Here is a 20,077-nt window from a genome sequence, read left to right as displayed (position 1 = left end):
GGCTCATTTTTCATCTTTGATGTGACTGTTTACACCAATATTTTGCATATTTTGATTCCTAACAACAATTTAATGTGTGCTATGCATTTCTGCTGGCTGTACTTAGGCTTTAGTTTTTGTTAATTTACATTTGATATATATATTAAAAAAATAGCAAATTCCTGAAGGAGGAATGTGGTGATGGTTTTTTATTTCATTCTCAACAAATCCCATGATATCACCAAAACCAACAACGCCTGCCTGCCAAGTGCCAGGCAGGGAAAAAATGAGAGGAGGAAGATTTTTTTTTTAACTTTTCATTCTGAGAATTAAGTTGAAATACCATGTTGACTTTATTCCTGACATGGTATTTCATCTTTATTCTCATAATTTAAACTTTATTTTCAAAGTACAAAATAAAATTCTGTATCCAGCTGTTTCAAGAAACTACTTTGTTAAAAATGAAAATAAATGTTTGTGAACCAATACATACAATTTGTTGACAATCAGATAAATATGGAATAACATCACTCTTAGCTTTAAATACAAATAATCTATCTTTTGTATTTTTTTCTGACCACTTTTGAATTTGCACCTTCAGGTTTTATTTTTCATGCTATTCCAGGCACTTGTTAGTTTCCATTGATTCCTGTTTGGTGTGAAAATATTATTTGCAGACTGTTGCTTTGCTTTGCTTTGTGTTATTTAATCGTAACTTTTGTGCATTTTGTTTCCTGTCAATGCAAAGTTCTTGTACAGTTACTCGTGTTAATATTACATGAAGTGGAAATAGTCGACCGTTTTGCTTGAACTTACTATGAAGTAAATGTTGACTGCACAGTGTAATGACTATAGAACGATGACACATCCATGTTTAGATTGGAGTCTCACTCCCAAGACCTCAAATATCACCTTCGGGTTGGTAAAGACTCCCAAGGAGGGCGGGGTCTCTGCAGATACAGGTGCCACCACACAGTTCTGGTGGATTGTGGGTGATGATTGAGAGGGATTATTTTTGTATGAGTCCATGCATTATTTTTGGGAAAATCCTGTATGGTATGCCTTTAAGTACAATACATGAGTAGTTGTACCTAATTATTTTTTACCAGTGAAGATGATCCAGCTCAAATCAGTTTCAGTTTCAGGATGAATGGAGACTTAAAGGTGGGACAAATACACAAAAAGCTATGATAAGATATGAGATAAGTGATATGAATCTCCAACTGTCTGAGAAACTTCTTCACATGTCTCTGTGTCTTCCCTTCTCCAGCCCAGGGAGGGGATCTACTCACCCGGAGGCGCTATGCTCATCCGTTTCCATAGCGACGACACAATCAGCAAGAAGGGCTTCCACATCCGCTACACGAGCACCCAGTTCCAGGAGAGCCTTCACACCAGGAAATGACCTCACACGCAGCCCCGTGACCTCTGACCTCTGTGCAGCCCACCCCCCCCCCTCCCGCCACTTGTCACCCTGACCTTCACCATGGCAACGAGAAAAGTACAGCCAGGACCCATGGACAGACGTGGACGTTCGCCAGCCTCGGGAGGAAGACGATACTTTAACGCGGACATTTGTCTTTCTCTGTGGCTCCACACCGGAGACCGGAAAAACAGCGAGATATCAAACACGAGCTTCGACAACATGTGGGGGGACACGCTGACGACTGAGTGAGCGGTTTCTGTCGGGGACATGGACATCAAGCTTCCCTCAGTGTGGACAGAGGGTCGCTGAAGATCCAAAACAGTTTACTGAGACACTTGTGGTTGCACGAATGCAAACAAAAGACACATAGATACATGAGAACATACATGGTATTCAGTATTATAAACTACGGATGCACGAGGAACTACCAAAAAAAAAAAAAAAAAAGCATCCATCAGGGGAGTTGTGATTCTTTTCTGACTCCTTGAACTGTGCAACATACTGTGATCAGACGGCTGCTTGTACTCACAGTAACTGAGTGGAAACTCTGAGGAATAGACATTTTTATTGCCTTTGATGCCTGGGAACTGGTCTCTTCAGCCCAGCTCAGAACGGCTGCAGACGATTTTATTTCATGTCTTATTGTAAAACCCATCGTGTTTACTGTGCGCGTGTCTGTGTGTACAGAGAAAAGAACAAAAACAAAAAGGCCGACGTCCGTCATTTTGCCCTTTTTGCTTCAAGCTTATGCAGACGACCATCATGGAATGGAAATAAAAAAAATAAAATAAAAAAACGCAACTGGAGAACTTCCAAAAATGAGCAAATGTGATGTTAATGTTAAGCCTTGCATTATGTTGTGTGTGTGAGTTTTGCACCATCTTGTAACAAACTTTCATGGATGTTTCCACCTCACCCTTTTTCCAGTGGATATCGGAAGGGAATATTTTCACAGCTGTCTCTCGGAGTGACACGGTTCTGATTGAAGGAGAGATTCCCATGGTGCTAAAAATAAAAAAAATACACTGAATGACTGAATGGAAGTAAAGGTTTTCAGTAGGAGACAGAGCCAGCGTGCAGACAGCACGCTGCAACAACAGCACTAGTCCTGTGGAACTACAATATTGCCTTAGAACCAAAACGTATGCTATTGGAGGTCGCTCCTATGCTCTTGCACAGGTGTCACAGTGTTTTCCAGGTTTTTCGGCAGCGTTATTTCATTTGTTTGGAGATCTTGAATGGTTATATTGTAAAAAAAAAAAAAACAAAAAAAAAAACATGGGAAATGTAGTCTGTGTGTGAGATAGAGTGTCAATGGTGCATGTGTGTTTGTGTGTCATTTTTGTAGCTGCTCTCAGAGAAACACACACACGCTTACACATCCACAGATACACAAAAACACACCTCATTTGTGTGCATTTTTCTCCCGGACATATCCGAACACACACTTCCCTTCTGTATATTTGGAGCGTGGAGAGCAAAGTGCTGTAACGTCGAAGGAAAATATGAAGGTGCACGCAGTTTGCATCGTTTCTGTGTTAAATCGCAAATGTGTAAGTGTGTGTTATAGGAGATTATAGAGAAATAATGTGTGTGTATGTCTGTAAACTGTCTGTTTTTAAGTTGAATCATTCATTGCTGTACGTGCCAAGCTCCAGGTGACCCTGATCCACTGTAGTTTTTGTTTTATCATTCCACCTCTTGTGTCTGTAGCTCAGAGACACTGACATGACGTCCTCTGCTTCAGTCATTAAAATACACACAGGTTAAAACATGCAGCTTTGTTTCATGGATTATTGCAGTGATCTGTGAATGAATTTATGTTTCAGGTGTTTTTTTTTTTAACTGTTTAGACGAGATGTACTGTGCCGAGTGCCAAATATCGATCCAGTAACCATTTAAATCCCAGCATTTTCCCTTTATGATAATTACGAACCACAATCTCACAGAAGTTGAGACAAAACCTAAATAAAAACAGAATGCAATGATTTGCAAAAGCTTTTTGACCCGTATTCATACAGTAAAAAGACAAGATATTCAGTGTTCAATGATAAGCCTTGATTTTTTGAATTTGATGCCTGCAAAATGTTATGAAAATTTTGGGACAGGAGCATGTTTACCACTTGTAAACAAAGTGTTACATCACCTTTTCTTTTAACAACACTCAGTAAGCATTTAGGAACTGAGGACACTAATTGTGAGGGACAGGTCTGGACTGCAGGCAGGTCAGTCTAGTACCTGAACTCCTTGGTGTAACACACACAGAATATGTTTCGTCGTTGCTTTGCTGAAATAAGCAGGGACGTCTCTGAAAAATGTTGTGGATGGCAGCATATGTTGCTCCAAAACCTGTATGTACCTTTCAGCATTAGTGAAGCCTTCACAGATGTGACAGTTACCCATGATGCCATGGGCACTAACACACCTCCATACCATCACAGATGCTGGATTTGGAACTTAAGGTCGGTAACAATCTGGATGCTCCTTATTCTCTTTACATGATTTTCAAAAACAGTCTGAAATGTGGACTCATCAGGCCATGGCGCACTTTTCCATTTTGCATCAGTCCATCTCAGATGAGCTCGGGTCCAGAGAAGTCTGCAGTGTCTCTGGATGTTGTTGATGTATGACTTTCTCTTTGCATGGCTGAGTCTTAACTTGCATCTGTAGATGCAGCGACAAAATGTGTTCACTGACAACAGTTTTCCAGAGCCCATGCAGTATTTATACATTTATGTTGTTTTTTATGCAGTTTTTAATGCAGTTCTGCCTGAGGGGTCAAAGGTCACAGGCCTTCAGTGTTGGTTTTCAGCTTTGCCCCTTACGTGCAGAAATTTCTCTGGATTCTCAGAATCTTTTAATGATATTATGGATTGAAGATGGTGAAATCCCTAAATTCCTTGAAGTTGGTGCTTTAAGCCCATTTTAGTGTTTTTTATTTTTTTATTTCCTGCCTGCTGCTGTTTCTGTCACTTTAACACTCCTGCATGTGCAGCTATTACTTCATTTCTGCAACTATGTGATGTTTTTCTATTGAGTCTGGAGTGTGCAGTTAGATGAAATATAGACTTTTCCACTGTTAAACCTGGGGTAGGCAGTTCTTCTTTTGGCATCATTGGGTAAAAATTCCATAATAACCTTTAAAAGCATAATGTAATTCAAGTGATCTAATACAAAACTTTCCTCCTCTTGGCTCTGTTTTCAGACTTAAGAAAATGTAGCCTGTGATGGGAGACTTTGGCCAATCACAGGCCAGTAAGATAATTCATTGTTGACTCTCATTCCCAAAATGTCAGTATTCTCTCTCATGTTCGTATGATAAATAAGAGGGTACAGCTAGCAGCTAGTAAGCTTAGCTTAAAGACTGGAAACAGGGGGAAACAGCTAACCTGGCTCCGTCCAAAGGTAAAAATCTGTCCACCAAGTTCTTTTATGATGGTTTTGGAACAGATTAAATAAACAAGATGTGAGCTCTATTTGATTAGTGAGCTTTAGAGGTGCTGCTTATTAATTTTGAGAAGCCTTTATTCTATTTTAGAGGCTATTTATAATCTTCCTTTCATATTCTTAGTGCATTTTTATTTCAGACATGTTAACAAGATGAAATATATATATGTTAGTTAGAAGAAAACAAAACAAATAATTGAAAAACGACAACAAACTGCCAATAAACAACATAAATAGTCTGAAAAAGGTTTAGGCTGAAGCTAATGCTCTTTAATCCTGGTAACCATACATCTTGTTTACTCTTGAAAGTTAACATCAGACAAACAAAAACAATAATCTGACTGATCTCACAAGTAATTTGTTTTTACCTTTAACATAATGCCGCAGTGCTATAAAAGGTCAACGACACGTCAGCAGTGTGCCAGCTGGAAATTAAATGTCCAACCCGAAGAGCAACAGCAGGAGGTCTGACTGCTCAGCCGGTGACCTCTGACCTCACACACGACTCCTGCCAACAGAACAGATGATCCGTCAGATCGCGTGTTGCTGCTCTCATTATCCATAATGTCAATTTAATTCTTACATTTGTATTGTGTTTATTTTTGCATGGCTTAGGCTACGATTACACGCTGAAAAGGTTTATAATCATTCTGGTGGGACCTTCCAGACTCTTAATTGATTTCCATATTTTGAAGTACGACGGTGAAGAGATTTGTAATCATGAATGAAATAATAGAAACTTTAGAATGCACCTTTAATCTTTTCAACTCAACAGTGATGTTGTTTTACGTAAACTAACACCTTCGTTTGACTTTTGACCCATTTTCAACACAACAGCTTGGTGGTGTCTTGAGGATAAGCCACTTACCTTTATAGGATCAGTCAGATGAGCTTCAGTTGTCACACATTTGATGCAACACACCTCCAGCTGTTTGCTGACACGTTCACACAACCGCTTCTCCACCAGAGGGCGCTCAGTCTGAGCTTTTCAAAGGTTCAGCGCTCTGAAATGGATCTGCAGCTGCTTCCCTCAAAAGTGTTTCAGTGTTTTTTTTTTTTTTTATCAAACTGAATGGTTGTAGGGTTTTTCATTGACAGACATTAATTCAGAACATTGACTGAACATGTGCAACATGTATAAATGCCAAACTTTTAACTGATTTTTTTTATTATGAAGGCAAGACTCTGCAGTGTTCATGTTGTATGTCCATGTTAAATTAACCCCATATACTGTAGGAGCAGGTCAGGTTGACTTGTTTTAGCCTGTAGTTTGACAGTTTGACCCTCTACAGATGCAGCTGAGTGAAGATCTGCTTCAGTGTTCAAACTTTGGTTCCATCTACAGTTCATCCAGAGAACTGCAGACAGACTGTAACCATGTTTAGACAGTTTGAGGAACTCGTTCACCCCAATTAGAGGGGAAAAACATCTTTTCTCACTTACCTCTAATGGTATCTACCCTTTCGTATAGTTTCTACCAACCCAGTACAAATAAGATGAATGAAATATAGTCTCAAAGACATGACAAAAGCAAACTTCAGTCACTCGTGCATATTTGGAGCAGGGGAAATTGGGATTTTTGTAAAAATCTACATGTATTCAAAGCCTTTACACTCTGTCAAAGACCAACAAAGTTTTTATTTTTGTAATAATTAACTCATAAAAACGCCTGTGACCCCTGCCTGAAGTCGAGTGCAGCAACTTTTGAAGAAAAAGTGGGAACCCAATGAGTTCACCAGTGTTTCTAAGGAATTGCAAATTACTATTATTACTTAGAGCTGCAACTAACAGTTAATTTCATTACTGATAATCTGCTGGTTGTTTTCATGATAAATTGATTTTTGTCCCTAAACAGTTGGAGCATACTGAAAATACCTGTTAAACTTTCCTTGAGCGTACCGTTATACATTCAGACATCTTTCTTTTTCAGTGAAGAAAACAAAGATGACCCAGTTTACTTACACATAAAACAAAGAAAAGCAGCAAAGCCTCACAGTTCAGCAGCTGGAAGCAGGAAATTTGTGACATTTTTGCTTGAAAAATGACTCCAAATCTACAGCAGTCGTACAAACTGTAGTCACACAGTCGGCTCATTCTGCCTACAATTCTCACAGGGCACCATGTGGGCTGCAACTAAAGATTATTTTCATATTCATTATTTCCTCTATTAATCTAATGTTCTATATACCCATTACAAGATCCCAAAGTCTGGTGACGCCTTAAAATATTTTGTTTTGTCTAAGAAAAGCAGGGGGGAAAAAAATATCACAATTGAGAAGATGACAGAAGTGAAAAAAGTACTTCAAAGATGAATCAGTTATCAGTATAATTGCTGATTAAATATTTGTCAACTGGCTAATCAATTAATGGACACAGGACAAGCATTAGGAACTATTATTGACTGAAAATAGAAAATGAAATCTGTATAAACTGACCGTCTGAAGTTTTTACCACGCATGACATATGGAAGTATTTATAGACTTATAGGTAGATTTTCTTTCTGCCACCTTCTTAACCAAACTGCAACAGAAAACTGCAAATAATTTTTAAACTGTCAGTTTTTTTTTTTTAAATGTCAATAAGGAGCCAAACATCTGTATCTTAGATGGAAATCTGACCCTGTGAATCCACCACACACTGCACATGGTATGGACTTTCTGGAGCCTTTCTGCCAGAAAGACCTTTTGAACAGAAAGCTTTCTGGCCTTTCTGACAGAAAGGGCTTCCTGGCATTATGTCCCAAAGGTTATCCACTCCCATGTTTGTGGTGGTTACTCATTCTGCCTACAGTTCCCATAATACACCATGTCTACACTGTTTTGGGGAACAGTAAAGTACAGTGGAGTGAAAACCAGAAATTAAAAAAAAGCAAAAACTCAGAATTTCCAAAATAAACCCAACATTTTTATATTAATAGAGACTCTTGAGACTAAATAATTAATTCTTGATTTCCTTTCAAACTCTAGTTGACAAACCACTTTAATGACAAGTGGGCAGACTCCACCTGCAGAGGAAGAGCATGTGATGTGACTGAAAGCTCCAGAACAGCTATGGTAAGATTGTTTTGTCAACTGCTGTTTCCAAAGCCAAGAATGAATTTTCTGCCTCAACTTTTATGCTAACATGGATGACAAAAGACCTTAAATTGCCCCAAAAAAAGGAAATCTCCAACTCCCTGATAAAACTCCACCTGCTGAAGAAGCTCATGTGATACGAATGAAAGCACCAGAACAGCTTGTTTTGTCAATTACTGTTTCTGAGCCCAAGAATTAGTTTTTAACCTCAGTTTTTAAGTTATCATGGATGATATGTGATCTTAACAGCTCAGAAAAATGGAAATTTGAACATCTACAACCCCCTGACAAACTTTGCAAACCCCATCTGCTGAAGAAGATCATGTGATATGATTAAAAGCTCCAGACTGGATACTAAATAAACCTTTGGTTGAGACTTTTATCAAGTTTTGTTTCCAAAGCCAATAATTCATTTTTAACTTCGACTTGTAAGCTATCATGGATGACAAAAGACAAAAAAAATTGCTCAGAAAAATGTAAATTTGAACATCTGCAACTCCCTGAAAAAACTCCATCTGCTGAAGAAGATCATGTGATATGACTGAAAGCCCCTGACAGGCCACTAACTGGACTCCGTGGTGCGTTTGTTTTGTGCATGTGAGGTGCAGCTCATTTCTGTCCAAACATCATCACTTTTGGTCACATAGCATCTTTAATACCACCATTATAATAATTAGGATATCAAAAGTATCGAGTATACATACATCATTTGCATTGCGGTACACAAATCTGAGCTGATTTATGTTTTTATATCTTTCATTCGTTGTTCTCAGGATCAACTTTTATTGTCTCGACATTGTGCTGCTGATACATTGAATCGTCCTGAAGAACTTGACGCTATCTCAGGAAGGAGAACATTTAATTGGACATGTATTGTTAAGTAATATAAAAAGTTTTCGATATTTCCAAATGTAACTTGAATCCTATAGTCTACTACTTTCCAATACCAATAGTCAAGAATCTTGATATAAGCCAAACTAGAGTCCATGTCACCAAAATCAAAGTACTTCAGGTAGGTTCCTTCACCTACTGTGGTCTTGATATTCTGTAGTTTTTCTTCTCTTTTTTGCAGTAAAGTTCTTGAAGCTGTGGGAACAGTCTCTTGAAGCCATGCCTGTTGTTGTAACAGTCCCAGTAAATGGATTCTCAGGAGTCTGAAGAAGATGTGTGTGTGTTTACGTGTTGTTATGTGTGTGTGTATTGGCCGAGGAAAACGAGGGTCAAACGCCTCGCCTCCTCGCTCCTCCACCACCGTCACGGTCTCAGTCTGTGCTGCCTGTCAGACGCTGGTGATGGAGGCCAGGCAGTTCGATGACTTCTGGAGTTTCTCAGGCTGTGTGGTGGGGGGTTCTGGGATGGCGCGAAAGCTGAATGGCAGTCCGATACTACTGGTGCCGATGTGGCCGGGGCTCAGCGCTGGATTCTGCCGTCTATTGCTTTCCACGATGCTGGATGTGTTGGATGCAAGGCTTTCACGCGTCCTGCAACAAGAGACGACAAGAAGTCAAGCGTTTGGTTTCAAAATACGCCATGAACTAAAACTGAGCCGACTGTAACGTCACCAGAAACATAGTCGTTTACTGAATCTCATTCCCAGGACGTCAAATACGTCTTGGGTTGGTAAAGCTTCCCGAGCGCAGCAAAATAATGAGAAAATAAGGACATACAGACAGAAGGCAGGGCCTCTGCAGATACAGACGCCACCACAAACTTCTTGTGGGTGTTAAGTGATGATTGAAAGAGATTATTTTTATACGAGTACACACTGTTTTGTAGGAAAATGTTGCATATTAAGGCTTTAATTTACCATCCCAGTTTCATACACCAACCAATATAATTGATATAATGAACTCATTCTTGAGAACTGGGACAGAACCATGTTTTGAGGTGCATCAACTTGTTCTTATTTAATTATTTATGTATTTATTTATATATTTATTTCATTAAACTGCACATTAATCAATTGTTAGAAATGAGAGTTATGTCATGTTGCTCAGAGTTTTCTTGATGCTAATCAGAATTACATATTTTTAAACCATAATTCTCATGTAGCTTTGATTTAGAAGGGCTACAGATTTGAGATGTTACAACTGAGACACATCTAATAGTAATATTATTTTATGAATTTGTTGAAAAATAGAACATTTAGCAGTGCTTGAGCAGTATACCCAAGGAAAGGAGACAGGAGTCCTTAGGGTATAACTAAGCCTTTGTATGCCTGATTAAATCATGTTTTTGCATAAATAAAATGAAATAAAACAAAAATGATTATAAGAATATTTTCACAACTATGCTATCAGTAGGTATCGTTAGTTTTAGATTTTGAAGGCTTTTAACACACTCTTTAAATGTTTGACATTGTGAATTCTTGTCTGAAATAAGGACGTATTCTGGCACAGAACAAGTCTGGAAATTAAAAAAAAAATTAAAGCAGACCAAAACGTTTTATAAATTACATATATTCTACACATATAGATCCTTAAAGGATACATTCTCACCAAAAGAAATGGAATTAGAGCGTTGGCAGTAATCATTTTTGGTCGGACATTATTCTCAAGAATGGCTGACGGTGTAAAAGGTGCCATCAAGATGAAGGAAACACAGCAGTGACACTGCAGTATCACACAGCTGTGTCATCCAGGCTTTTGACTGTGAACTGCAAAGTTGCTTAAATTAACATTCCTCTGTTCCACTATTCATACTGACGGAATCAACATAATTAACAAGTTATTGGAATACTGTAAAGTTATTGATTCTTTAGCATGAAACTGGTGGTAGTGCTATACATTTTGCAGACTTTCACGTTTGTAAAGAAAGACGTCAGAATCTGTGAATAAAATTCATTAAATGGAACAATTAAAGCTAGAGTAGGTAATGTATTTGTGACATTTGTTTAAATTATCTTTAAATTCTAAGTAAATTAATAAATGAAATGCTCTAACAAGAGAAGAAAAAAAATCTAGTATCTAATCATTTGTTTTGGTCTGAATGATATGATTAGACGGCCTACCTGCCTGTGTACCTACATATCTTCCTACCTGCACGCACGCTGTCTGTGCACTCACTGATCATTACCAGTTTTCAACAAGGCTACGCGGACATATTGCTAAGCTATAGCGAGCTAGTAAGAATTAAACGGTAGATGAAAGATTTCCCACCATGTATGGCATAAGAGACCACTAAAATACAACTGAAACTACTTTAAAGCAACTACAAGAAGTTTTTAACATATTATAAAACCGTCTCATTTTAACACTGATGCCTCTCTATGACCTACATGAGTTACTGATCATCAGCGAGAAGACTGACTATCTTTACATAGTTATTCTTATTGGCTGCCAGCGGGTCGGATTCTCCTGGAAATCAGATGAAACAAGCCCGCGTTTACATTTTCCCAGACAAAGTTAGCTTGAGTAGTATGTTAGTCAGTTAAAATCATTTTATTGTTGAAGTTATATTTTTTTAATATGAATGTTATTGTGGTTATGGTGGTGGAAAAACCACCACCAGCACTGATGCCATTTCATATAATTTAGTCGTTGCCAAACCATGCAGCCCCTACTTCATTCCAACCAGGCTGACACACCCCTAATCCCTCACGCATTAAAAACAAAACAAAAAAAACCACACAAAAATCAAAAACAAACAAACAAACACAATAAAGAAACAAAGTGTACTTATAGCCACCAGCATTGAAAAAGGGGGCACATTCAGATACTATGAAAGATACTGCAACAATTTGAATTACACTGCCGTAAAGAACGAAGAGAATAACATGCATAAACAAATCCAGCAGGGTCTCCCACCAACTGAGGACACAGAGAGAGAGAGATGTAACCTAGTGATAATAATGAGAAAAACAAAATCACACCATTATAGTGGCATTATATTTTTCCTCTCATGCACCCCCTAGAGGCAGCTGATGCACCCCAAGAGGTACATGCTAGGGCTGGAAGATTTTGAAAAAATATCTAATTGCAATTAGATCTGATATAACAATTGTGATGTGATCGGCAATATGAGAGGTAATGATAATTATTATCTTATTTTGATTGAAAAACATGTTGCAGGAATATAAGTTTTTTTTAAGTGTGTAGAATCTGATTTGCAGGACACGACATCTCTGCCTCATGACATTCATTCATTTAAAAGTTTTACACGTACCCCACTTTGGGACATCTTGATGTAGTTTATTAGCCTTATGCCATTTTATTTTAACTTGAGCCCGATCAAACAACAATGTATGTTCTTTAATCTTCTTCTTTAATCTTATGGAGTTGATACATTAAATTGGTGGGGTAAACCCTCTGGTAACTGTCTGGTAAATCCTGTTTAGACAGTTCACAAGTGATTCACTGATATTAAACTGCTGCACTGAGCTCATGTTTCACTCAAGGAGCAGAAGTATCTCGCCAGCTAGTACATTTGTTTATCTGATGAAGAGATGTTTGCAGCTGTATTCATCTCACGTTAATGCTTTTTATCCATTTGTCATTTGCTTTGGCTGTTTTTTTTTTTATGTATGTAACATGTAAATTAGTTACAACCATCACTGTCTGTTTCATATAATATGAAACGCAGTCTGTTATAATCTGTTTCTGTAACAGTCACTTTCAAAGGTTAGGAAGCCATTTGTTGCCATCAAGATGAAGGAACTACAGCAGTGACACTGCAGTGCGATCCAAGCCTGCGAATTGCCAAGTTGCTTAAAATACCCCTTCCAGTTATTCATACACCAGCCAACAGAATTAAAGGGAAAGTTCACCACTTTTAATGAAGATGTCCAGTCAGTGCAGGAAGAATGACAGACTGTTTCTGCTCGGATTTTTAGTCTCCACTAGTAGCCAGGGGACGTGTTAGATGAGTATTTTTGCCACCTGATGCTATGTTCTGGCCAACAAAATAATAGCTATAGGCTATAGATACACTGCTGTGCAAGCAGTGCATCCTGGTACATGTAGGCACTGCACAGCTCCATGAACAGGATAACTTTCATGTGTGTAATGAAAGAAACCAAAATCTCAGCAATTAAGAGTGTGCTAAACTCCCCTATCATGTCCAGGCTTGAAAGTTGTTGAGTGAAGTATGAGCTTAACACCACTGCACACTTCTTATAGAAACCAAGATTTGTCTGGTCTTGGGTGGATGCAAATCTCAGAAAGGTTACTAAACTGTTCTCAAAGCAGGAAATCAGGAAATTGGTCAACATTTTATCTGATTATATGAAGAACAACTCACAGCAAACCATTTAATTTCATAAGTTTTCCCTGTCCTAATTTCGTATTACATATAAAAAGTGACTATTGTCATCTCTGGGATTTCATTGGCTGTTTGAAGTGCCAGCCATCAACACAATTTGTTCCAACTGACTTGGTCTTTATATAAGAGAAGAGCGGCAGGCACTTCCTTTCAACATGGAGTCTCGTGGGCTGTGGACAGGACGTGGAAGTGCCTATTGGCTGAAGTGGTGTCAATCGAGAGGTCAGACTGCCACTGACAAATATATGTCATGTGATTATACACTAGCAGTTGTACACTTAGCAACTTTCAAAAATTGAAATCCTAAATTCCATACTAACATGCTATTTAGTATGCTAAACCTAGTATGTGCGCTTTATAAGTATGTCTGAAACCTCAGTGTGAAACCGATAGTACACGAGGTGTATACTATTTCCAGGGAAATATTACAGTATGCAATTACTGGACACTATCCTGGCATAAATATCCCACAATGCAATGCAGTAGTGATGACGACAACAACAGCATATCAGACAAAGAGGGACCGCAAACAAGGCAGCACTGTGTAACATCAATAACGCTTCCATTATAAATGTAAGTAAGTTCACTTTGCTAGGTGGAATATACTTTTTTATTTTTAAGTGAACTGTCCCTTTAAGACTAGAGTTGTTCTGATACTAGCATCAGAAAATGCCTCTGATACTGTCTAAAATAACAGCAGCATGCACGTGTCTATGTGCAAATGTGATACCACATAATTTATTAACCCCAAAATGGGACCGTGTTACTTCCCAACAGTGTCCTGTACAGCATTTTCCCCCCAGGATGGTGAAGTCATGATCTGTGAAATACATTCTCTACATGTATTTCTTCAAGTTTTACAAAGGGTTTACCCTGAGCCAGACCATACGACAATGACAGTAGTCTATCACATCCATTGGTACTCCGTATTCATATGCAGAGTTCAGGTATCAGAATTGGTATCAGAACAGGGGCTGGGTACATAAAAAAAATATCTCAATAATTTAAAGCTATACTGCAATATACAATATATATCGATATTTACATTTTGTCTAAAATAACATATTGCAACGATATTGTAGGATTTACTATTGGTACTTTCGCAAAATATTTACACAAAAAGATTTCTGATAAATAATCCATCGGTATCAGCAATGTGGAATGACCAAGTGGGCGGGTAAATAATAGAACAGCTAGAACATTCTGGTAAACTTAGAAAATTACTTCACTTTATTGTAATACAGCCCTGAAAACCAGGAAAAGACAACACTTATGCCATTTCACAATATCATTATATCCACGATCATTACCACAATATCATGTGATGTCTTCTGCCTGGTCTGTCATTACCGCAAACTTTATTTTGAAGGGTCATTCTCTCATCTCATTGTGCAATGCATTTGAGATCAGCGCATGGATCTACCACCTATGCATCAGTGTGGAAAACTCAAGCAGGCTTGAGTGGTATAAGAAATCCCAACAATATGATTTTCAATACCGTCTAAAACACAATGCTTCTCTTTCCATTAAACTGATAGTGAGATGCAGTATTGTAGAGCACAACACATGCCACTAGAGGTCAGTCTCTCTACTGGCGGACAAGGCAGCACAGCTGAGCAGAGAAACACAGTGTCTGGGGGATAAAGTTACAGACCTAAGAAGTAAAAAATAAGAAAAATGCCTCTGCCCTGGGAGCATTTTGGATTTAGTCCTGGTGATGAGCTTGCAAAGAGTGCAGACTAGTGATTTGTCAGAGTAGCAAGTTTGTAGCTTTAGCAAGCCTAAGAGAGGAGGAGTGTTAGACTAATTGTCTATAGTAACAGAGCGATGGTGAATGTGTGCTAAGTGGAGGAAAAGGTGCGCAGTGAAGTTGTCTGTCTGGCAGTGAATGTACAGCAATGGCGTTGAAATGTACAGTGCAGGTTTGAGATCGTCAGTGTATAAAAGCTGCAGCTTCTCAAGCCAAAAGCAGAGCTACTGTATGTCTGGTTTCCCAACAGCAGGAATAGTGTTGCTATGACGATCAGCTCTGCCTACATTGAGTTGAGCCGTTTAACACAAATTTTACACAAATGCTGCCATAATACTGTACAATGTCAGGAAGGCACGAGGGTATGAAAAAATAAATACCGCCCAAGCTTAAACCCAAAACATCATTTGATTGCAGGTGGACTGCTAACAACATTTTAACAACAACAACAGCAACAAATGTTTTCAACACAGAAAAATGGATAATCATCACATGCTGGATTTATCATTATTATGCTGCTGGTCAAAGCTGGATTACAAAGCTTCTAAAAGGGATACAGTCATGATGACTCAACATTGTAGGGGTACAATACCAATGTTTGCATTAGTATTAGTTTAACTTAGTTTTCTGTGCTCAGCTTACTTTGGAGATAACTCCTTTTGCTTCAAGGAGTTGGAAAATAAGAAACTAGGGCTGCACGATGTGGTAAAAAAAGTCATATTGCGATTATTTGACTGAAACTGTGACCGTGATACGTGGTACGATTAGTGGGAACTATCACTTTAGCATTTAATTTTTAATTTTTGCTGACAAAAAAGCTATTAGAATCATGATGATGTGACATTTGTTGGGATCTGTACCAAACAAACATGTTTTCTTTTATTTGAAGATCAAGAGTTGTAGACCAGGGCATCTCTGCAGCACTACAGTGCTGCAGTCTAATGCTGTTTTCTCACACATTTTTCCTTTTTCAAAAATTTGCAATTTGGTTCTGGTTCTGTGATCCTGAAGCCCTAATCTTGGGGAACGTCCAAAGTCTTGAGTCAATCTAGTCAATCGAGTCCACACCTACTTCATTTTGATGCCGTTTTCTCACACATCTCAACAGTCAAGCTTTTTCTTGCTCTTGAGAAGCTGCAGTGTGACATTCTGTAACCTGTACGGTACATTTACTGCCACACTGACAGCTTTTTGAGTTTCTGTTCAGTCAGTAGTACCGTCACTTGTCTGCTGTTCGCTGTCCCTCACTTGCATGCTGAACACACATTACACACTTAAAAGGAGCTATGTTTTGCTTATACAGTATCTTTCAAAAAATCTGATAAAAGGGAATTATTTGGCCATAAACATCCAAACCATCACAGCTCTAGTCCGTCATATCATCAACATATTGCCAGCCCTATATGGAACATCTCTATTTCAATACATTTGAGCAGTGTGACATGATAATTAAGTTCATCTTAGCACATACCTGGGGGAGTTGAATCCACTGTCCACCGTGACACTGCTGCTGTCCATGCTGTCCAAACGGGCAGAGTGGGCCGACTTCTGGCTGCTGCTGTTCTCCGTCTCCTTGGGGCTGAGTAAGGTCAGATTGGTCTCCAGTTTGCGCTGCAGATCGTGCTCCTTCTCCCGTTCCAGTAGCCACTGCATGGTTCCCTCCCCACCACCACCACTGCCTCCACCGTTACCACCCCCCTCCCCGTGGTCTTTGTTGTCCTCTGCCTTTGCCAACTCTTTGTGCGAGTCCTCCTCTGCCTCTTCCTCTTCCTCATCGTCTGATACATTATAATAGTCAAAGGAGGCGGAGGGGACTGTTGGCTCTAAGCAGCCCTGTAAAACTGCAGGTGACGCTGAGGAAGTGGCTGAATTGGAAGGCTGCTGGGGCTCAGGATTGTCTAGGGCCTCTGTTGATTTGGCATGTGAGGCTTTCCGCAATGTGCCGGACTTGGTGTAGCTGCTGTCCACGTAGCCTGTGGACAAGGCATTGTGTGGAGGTTTGAACAAAGTGTCCTTGCTGAAGATCTCTTTCCTCTTGATCACCATACCGCCTCCTCCCCCTCCGGGATCTACATTGTGTTGGTGTGGCGTCAAACGGGCATTTTGCACCGGCTCTGGCGTCTGGCTTGGCGTCAGTCGCACTGAGCCGTTCTGTCCCTTTGCTGCCGACAAGTCCTCTTTGTACTCCATCGTGTGCGGAGAGGTGAGGTGAGGCGTTTGGCGGTCAGCCGGAGAGCCCTTACGGAGTCCCCCTGATGAGGTTAATGTGTCATATTCTGATTTTGCCTGAGGCGAAGGGGCAGTTAGGATTGTTTCATTTGACGTATTGCACTGGAAGTACTCATCTGTTGAGGGCTTAGGAGAAAGTCCCATTAGCTCATTGTACGTTGGCAAGCTGTCTCTGCTTTTGTTCCTCTCCATCGTACTCCGGATCCTTGACTCGTCCAAACTTCCTTTCCCCAAATCAGGCACATTGAAATCAGAGTGGAACTTAGCAGCAGAGAACATGATCCTTGAGTAGTGGGAGGACTTCTGCGTGGCGCGCAGGGTGCCGTCGTCAGTGTAGTAATGACTACGCTCCTCCAGACTGGGTTCAAAGTCTTCTGGCGCCCCCAGCGACGGGCCCTTGAGGGAGTTGTCCATGGACCGAGAGCGTTCTTTTGCTTGATCCGACCTCTCGTGACGCGACTTCCTGTCCTGATTGTGACTGTGACTTCTTTGCACTCTGGACTGGCATGTCCCGCGCGACGGCTCAGGGAAGGGCATCTCTGTCCGTCTCTTGGCCAGCTCCCCGGACACGTCCCACTCAGGGGTAACTGGGCAGTACGATTCAGTGATGTTGGGGTTGCTATGGACCAGGTACGTTGCACCTCCGCTTCGCCTGCGTTCCAAGGTGTACATGGCCTCCCGAGGTGAGCGAACTAACGAGTGGCTAAAGAAGCGGTAATCCCTTTCCATGAACAAAAGGTCCCAGTTTGAACCCTCAGATGGGTCTCCCCTGGAGGTTCGGGGCTTGCTGTGTGAGCGAGACTTCCCATGTGGGGCCCTCCTGTGGCCCCTCCCCCTCCTACTGCGTGCACTATGCTGGGCCGAAGACCCCGCCTTGTTCTTTTGCGTACGCTCTTCCTCCAGCCTCTTCATCACCGCTGTGTGCCTCGCCACATTCTCCACCGTCAGGTCGGGGTTGATTCGGCGGATTATCTCCATCTCCACCTCGCGGGGAATGGGCGTGGTCGGCACATCTTCATCACGAAGAGGCCACTCCTCCGGGGGGAACTGGGCGGAGAAGGTGGCCAGCTGCCTCATTTTGTCCTTCTTGAAACTCAGCCTGAAGAGCCTGAGACCAAACCTTTTGGATTGCTTCTCGCCACTTCCACCGCCACCACTTCCTTCTTTCTTTTTGGTCAGAGTGTCAGTTTTATAAGGGAAAGAAGTGATGCCTTTGCTCTTATCAGCAGGTTCTTGAGGCGGCGTTTGTTGGGCAGGAGGGGACGTGGGAAGAGGGGGATAAGGGTATGACGGCGGTTCTCCTCGATGCTCCTTGGCTGACGTGCTTGGCGGAGGTTCCCCACTGTTGTGATCCTTGGGCGGCTTACTTTGATAAGAATCTCCCTTGTGCTCCTTTGGTGACTTACTTTGGAGCGCAGAGGTGTGAAGTTTGGACGGGTCTTCGCGATAGGAGTTGTATGAGTCATTGTGACTCTTGCGAGGAGGCCTCTCTCTCAGGCAGCCCGGTGTGGATGGTGTGACGTTGCCAGACTGAGGCGAAGTGCATTGCTGAGGTTGCTGCTGCTGCTGCTGCTGTTGTTGTTGTTGTTGTTGCTGCTGCTGCTGTGACTGCTGCGACTGTTGTGGTTGGCGCTCTGTCAGCCGATCGTCCAGGTGATACCACTTGTTGTTGGTTCTGATGAGGGAGGGAGTGATAAAGTAGGTCTGGGGGGTGACGATGAAGTAGCCCTCTGGAGTTGGGTAGATCTTCCTCTCTCGTACCAGCATGTTCAAGGTATGTCGTAGAACCTCTGAGCTGGGTGTAGGCACGCCTGCAGGGAACAGACATCAGAAAAAGTTAAAGCAAATTTTTAAACATTAAAAAAAAAAAGTATTATTGTTTAAAATGTTCAAACTATTATATTTTTACATCTTGAACATCTTGTTGGAGCATGTGCAGGATGAGAGATGGTAAAATCATTAAAATGCACACATTATAGATCCAGAAAAATCCCTGAAAATTTGAACAGGCAAAAGCATCCATCTTGTCAAGGAGAGATAATAACATACAGTAAAACTAGCTTCAAGGCTATTTTAATATGAATACAATATCTATTTTTACAAATAATCAAAAGAAAATTAATTGCCAACTACAGCTACAACTAACAGTTATTTTCATTAATTAATCTGTCAACCATTTTCTCAATTAATCAATAAGTTGCCTGGTCCATAAAATGTCAGAAAAATGACATGAAAAATGTTGATCACTGTTTCCAAAAGCCCACAGTGACGTCCTCAAAACCCAAAGATATTCGGTTTACTATCACAGAAGAGTAAAGAAATCAGAAAATATTCACATTTGAGAAGCTTTGTTAAAAAACGATTTATTGATCTATCAACATAGTTGACAACTAATCGATTAATCAACTAATCATTTCAGCTCTATTTCCAGCTATTTTGATAATCAATGAATCAATCAATCATTTCAGCAATTTTTCAAAAAAAAAAAAGTCAAACATTTGCTGCTTCTTAAATGTGAGATTTTCTCTGTCATTTATGATACTAAATGAAGAGTCTTTGGGTTTTTAGACTATTTGTTGGACAAAAGAAGCAACTTGAGGACGTCACTTTTTTAAACATTTTACAGACTAAATGATTAACTGTGGAAAATAATCTGCAGATTAATTTATAATGAAGATAATTGTTAGTTACATGATACTTTAGTCATCTGATGCAAGTTTACACATCAATTAAAATGTAAATCAGATATATCACATCAGAATCATAAGGAGTGAAAGAAGGGACTGGGTGAGGAAGATGAGGCATTTTTCCAAGCATAGCTGAATCCAGAATTGGTAAAAAATGCCAACTAATAACTAATTATTAATGCCTTTGAATATTCTGGCAGCCTAGAGTATAAAGTATAATATGTAT

The 20,077-nt window shown here is 40.1% G+C and overlaps 2 protein-coding genes across 7 annotated transcripts in view; one reads left to right on the top strand and one right to left on the bottom strand.

The window, feature by feature from the left end:
* The window catches only part of tll1 (tolloid-like 1), a 77,852-nt gene extending 74,671 nt beyond the window's left edge, over positions 1-3,181 (top strand). For all 3 annotated transcript variants that reach the window (XM_084715079.1, XM_084715081.1, XM_084715080.1), the window contains one exon: positions 1,250-3,181. In XM_084715079.1, coding sequence (XP_084571205.1) covers positions 1,250-1,384 — 135 coding nt within the window. In that variant the 3' untranslated portion in view covers positions 1,385-3,181. The remainder of the gene's footprint in view (positions 1-1,249) is intronic.
* Positions 3,182-8,559: 5,378 nt separating this feature from the next.
* The window catches only part of stox2a (storkhead box 2a), a 32,922-nt gene continuing 21,404 nt past the window's right edge, over positions 8,560-20,077 (bottom strand). For all 4 annotated transcript variants that reach the window (XM_084715074.1, XM_084715076.1, XM_084715077.1 and 1 more), the window contains 2 exons: positions 16,407-18,975; positions 8,560-9,407 (listed from right to left, as the gene is read on the bottom strand). In XM_084715074.1, the coding sequence (XP_084571200.1) occupies positions 9,206-9,407; positions 16,407-18,975 (2,771 nt within the window). In that variant the 3' untranslated portion in view covers positions 8,560-9,205. The remainder of the gene's footprint in view (positions 9,408-16,406; positions 18,976-20,077) is intronic.

Source organism: Lutjanus erythropterus, chromosome 3, assembly GCF_056507025.1.
Source record: "Lutjanus erythropterus isolate fLutEry1 chromosome 3, fLutEry1.hap2, whole genome shotgun sequence".
In the NCBI taxonomy this organism is placed as follows: domain Eukaryota; kingdom Metazoa; phylum Chordata; class Actinopteri; order Lutjaniformes; family Lutjanidae; genus Lutjanus; species Lutjanus erythropterus.
The sequence above is the reverse complement of the archived record's forward strand: the minus strand, read 5'-3'. Positions and strand labels throughout refer to the sequence as shown.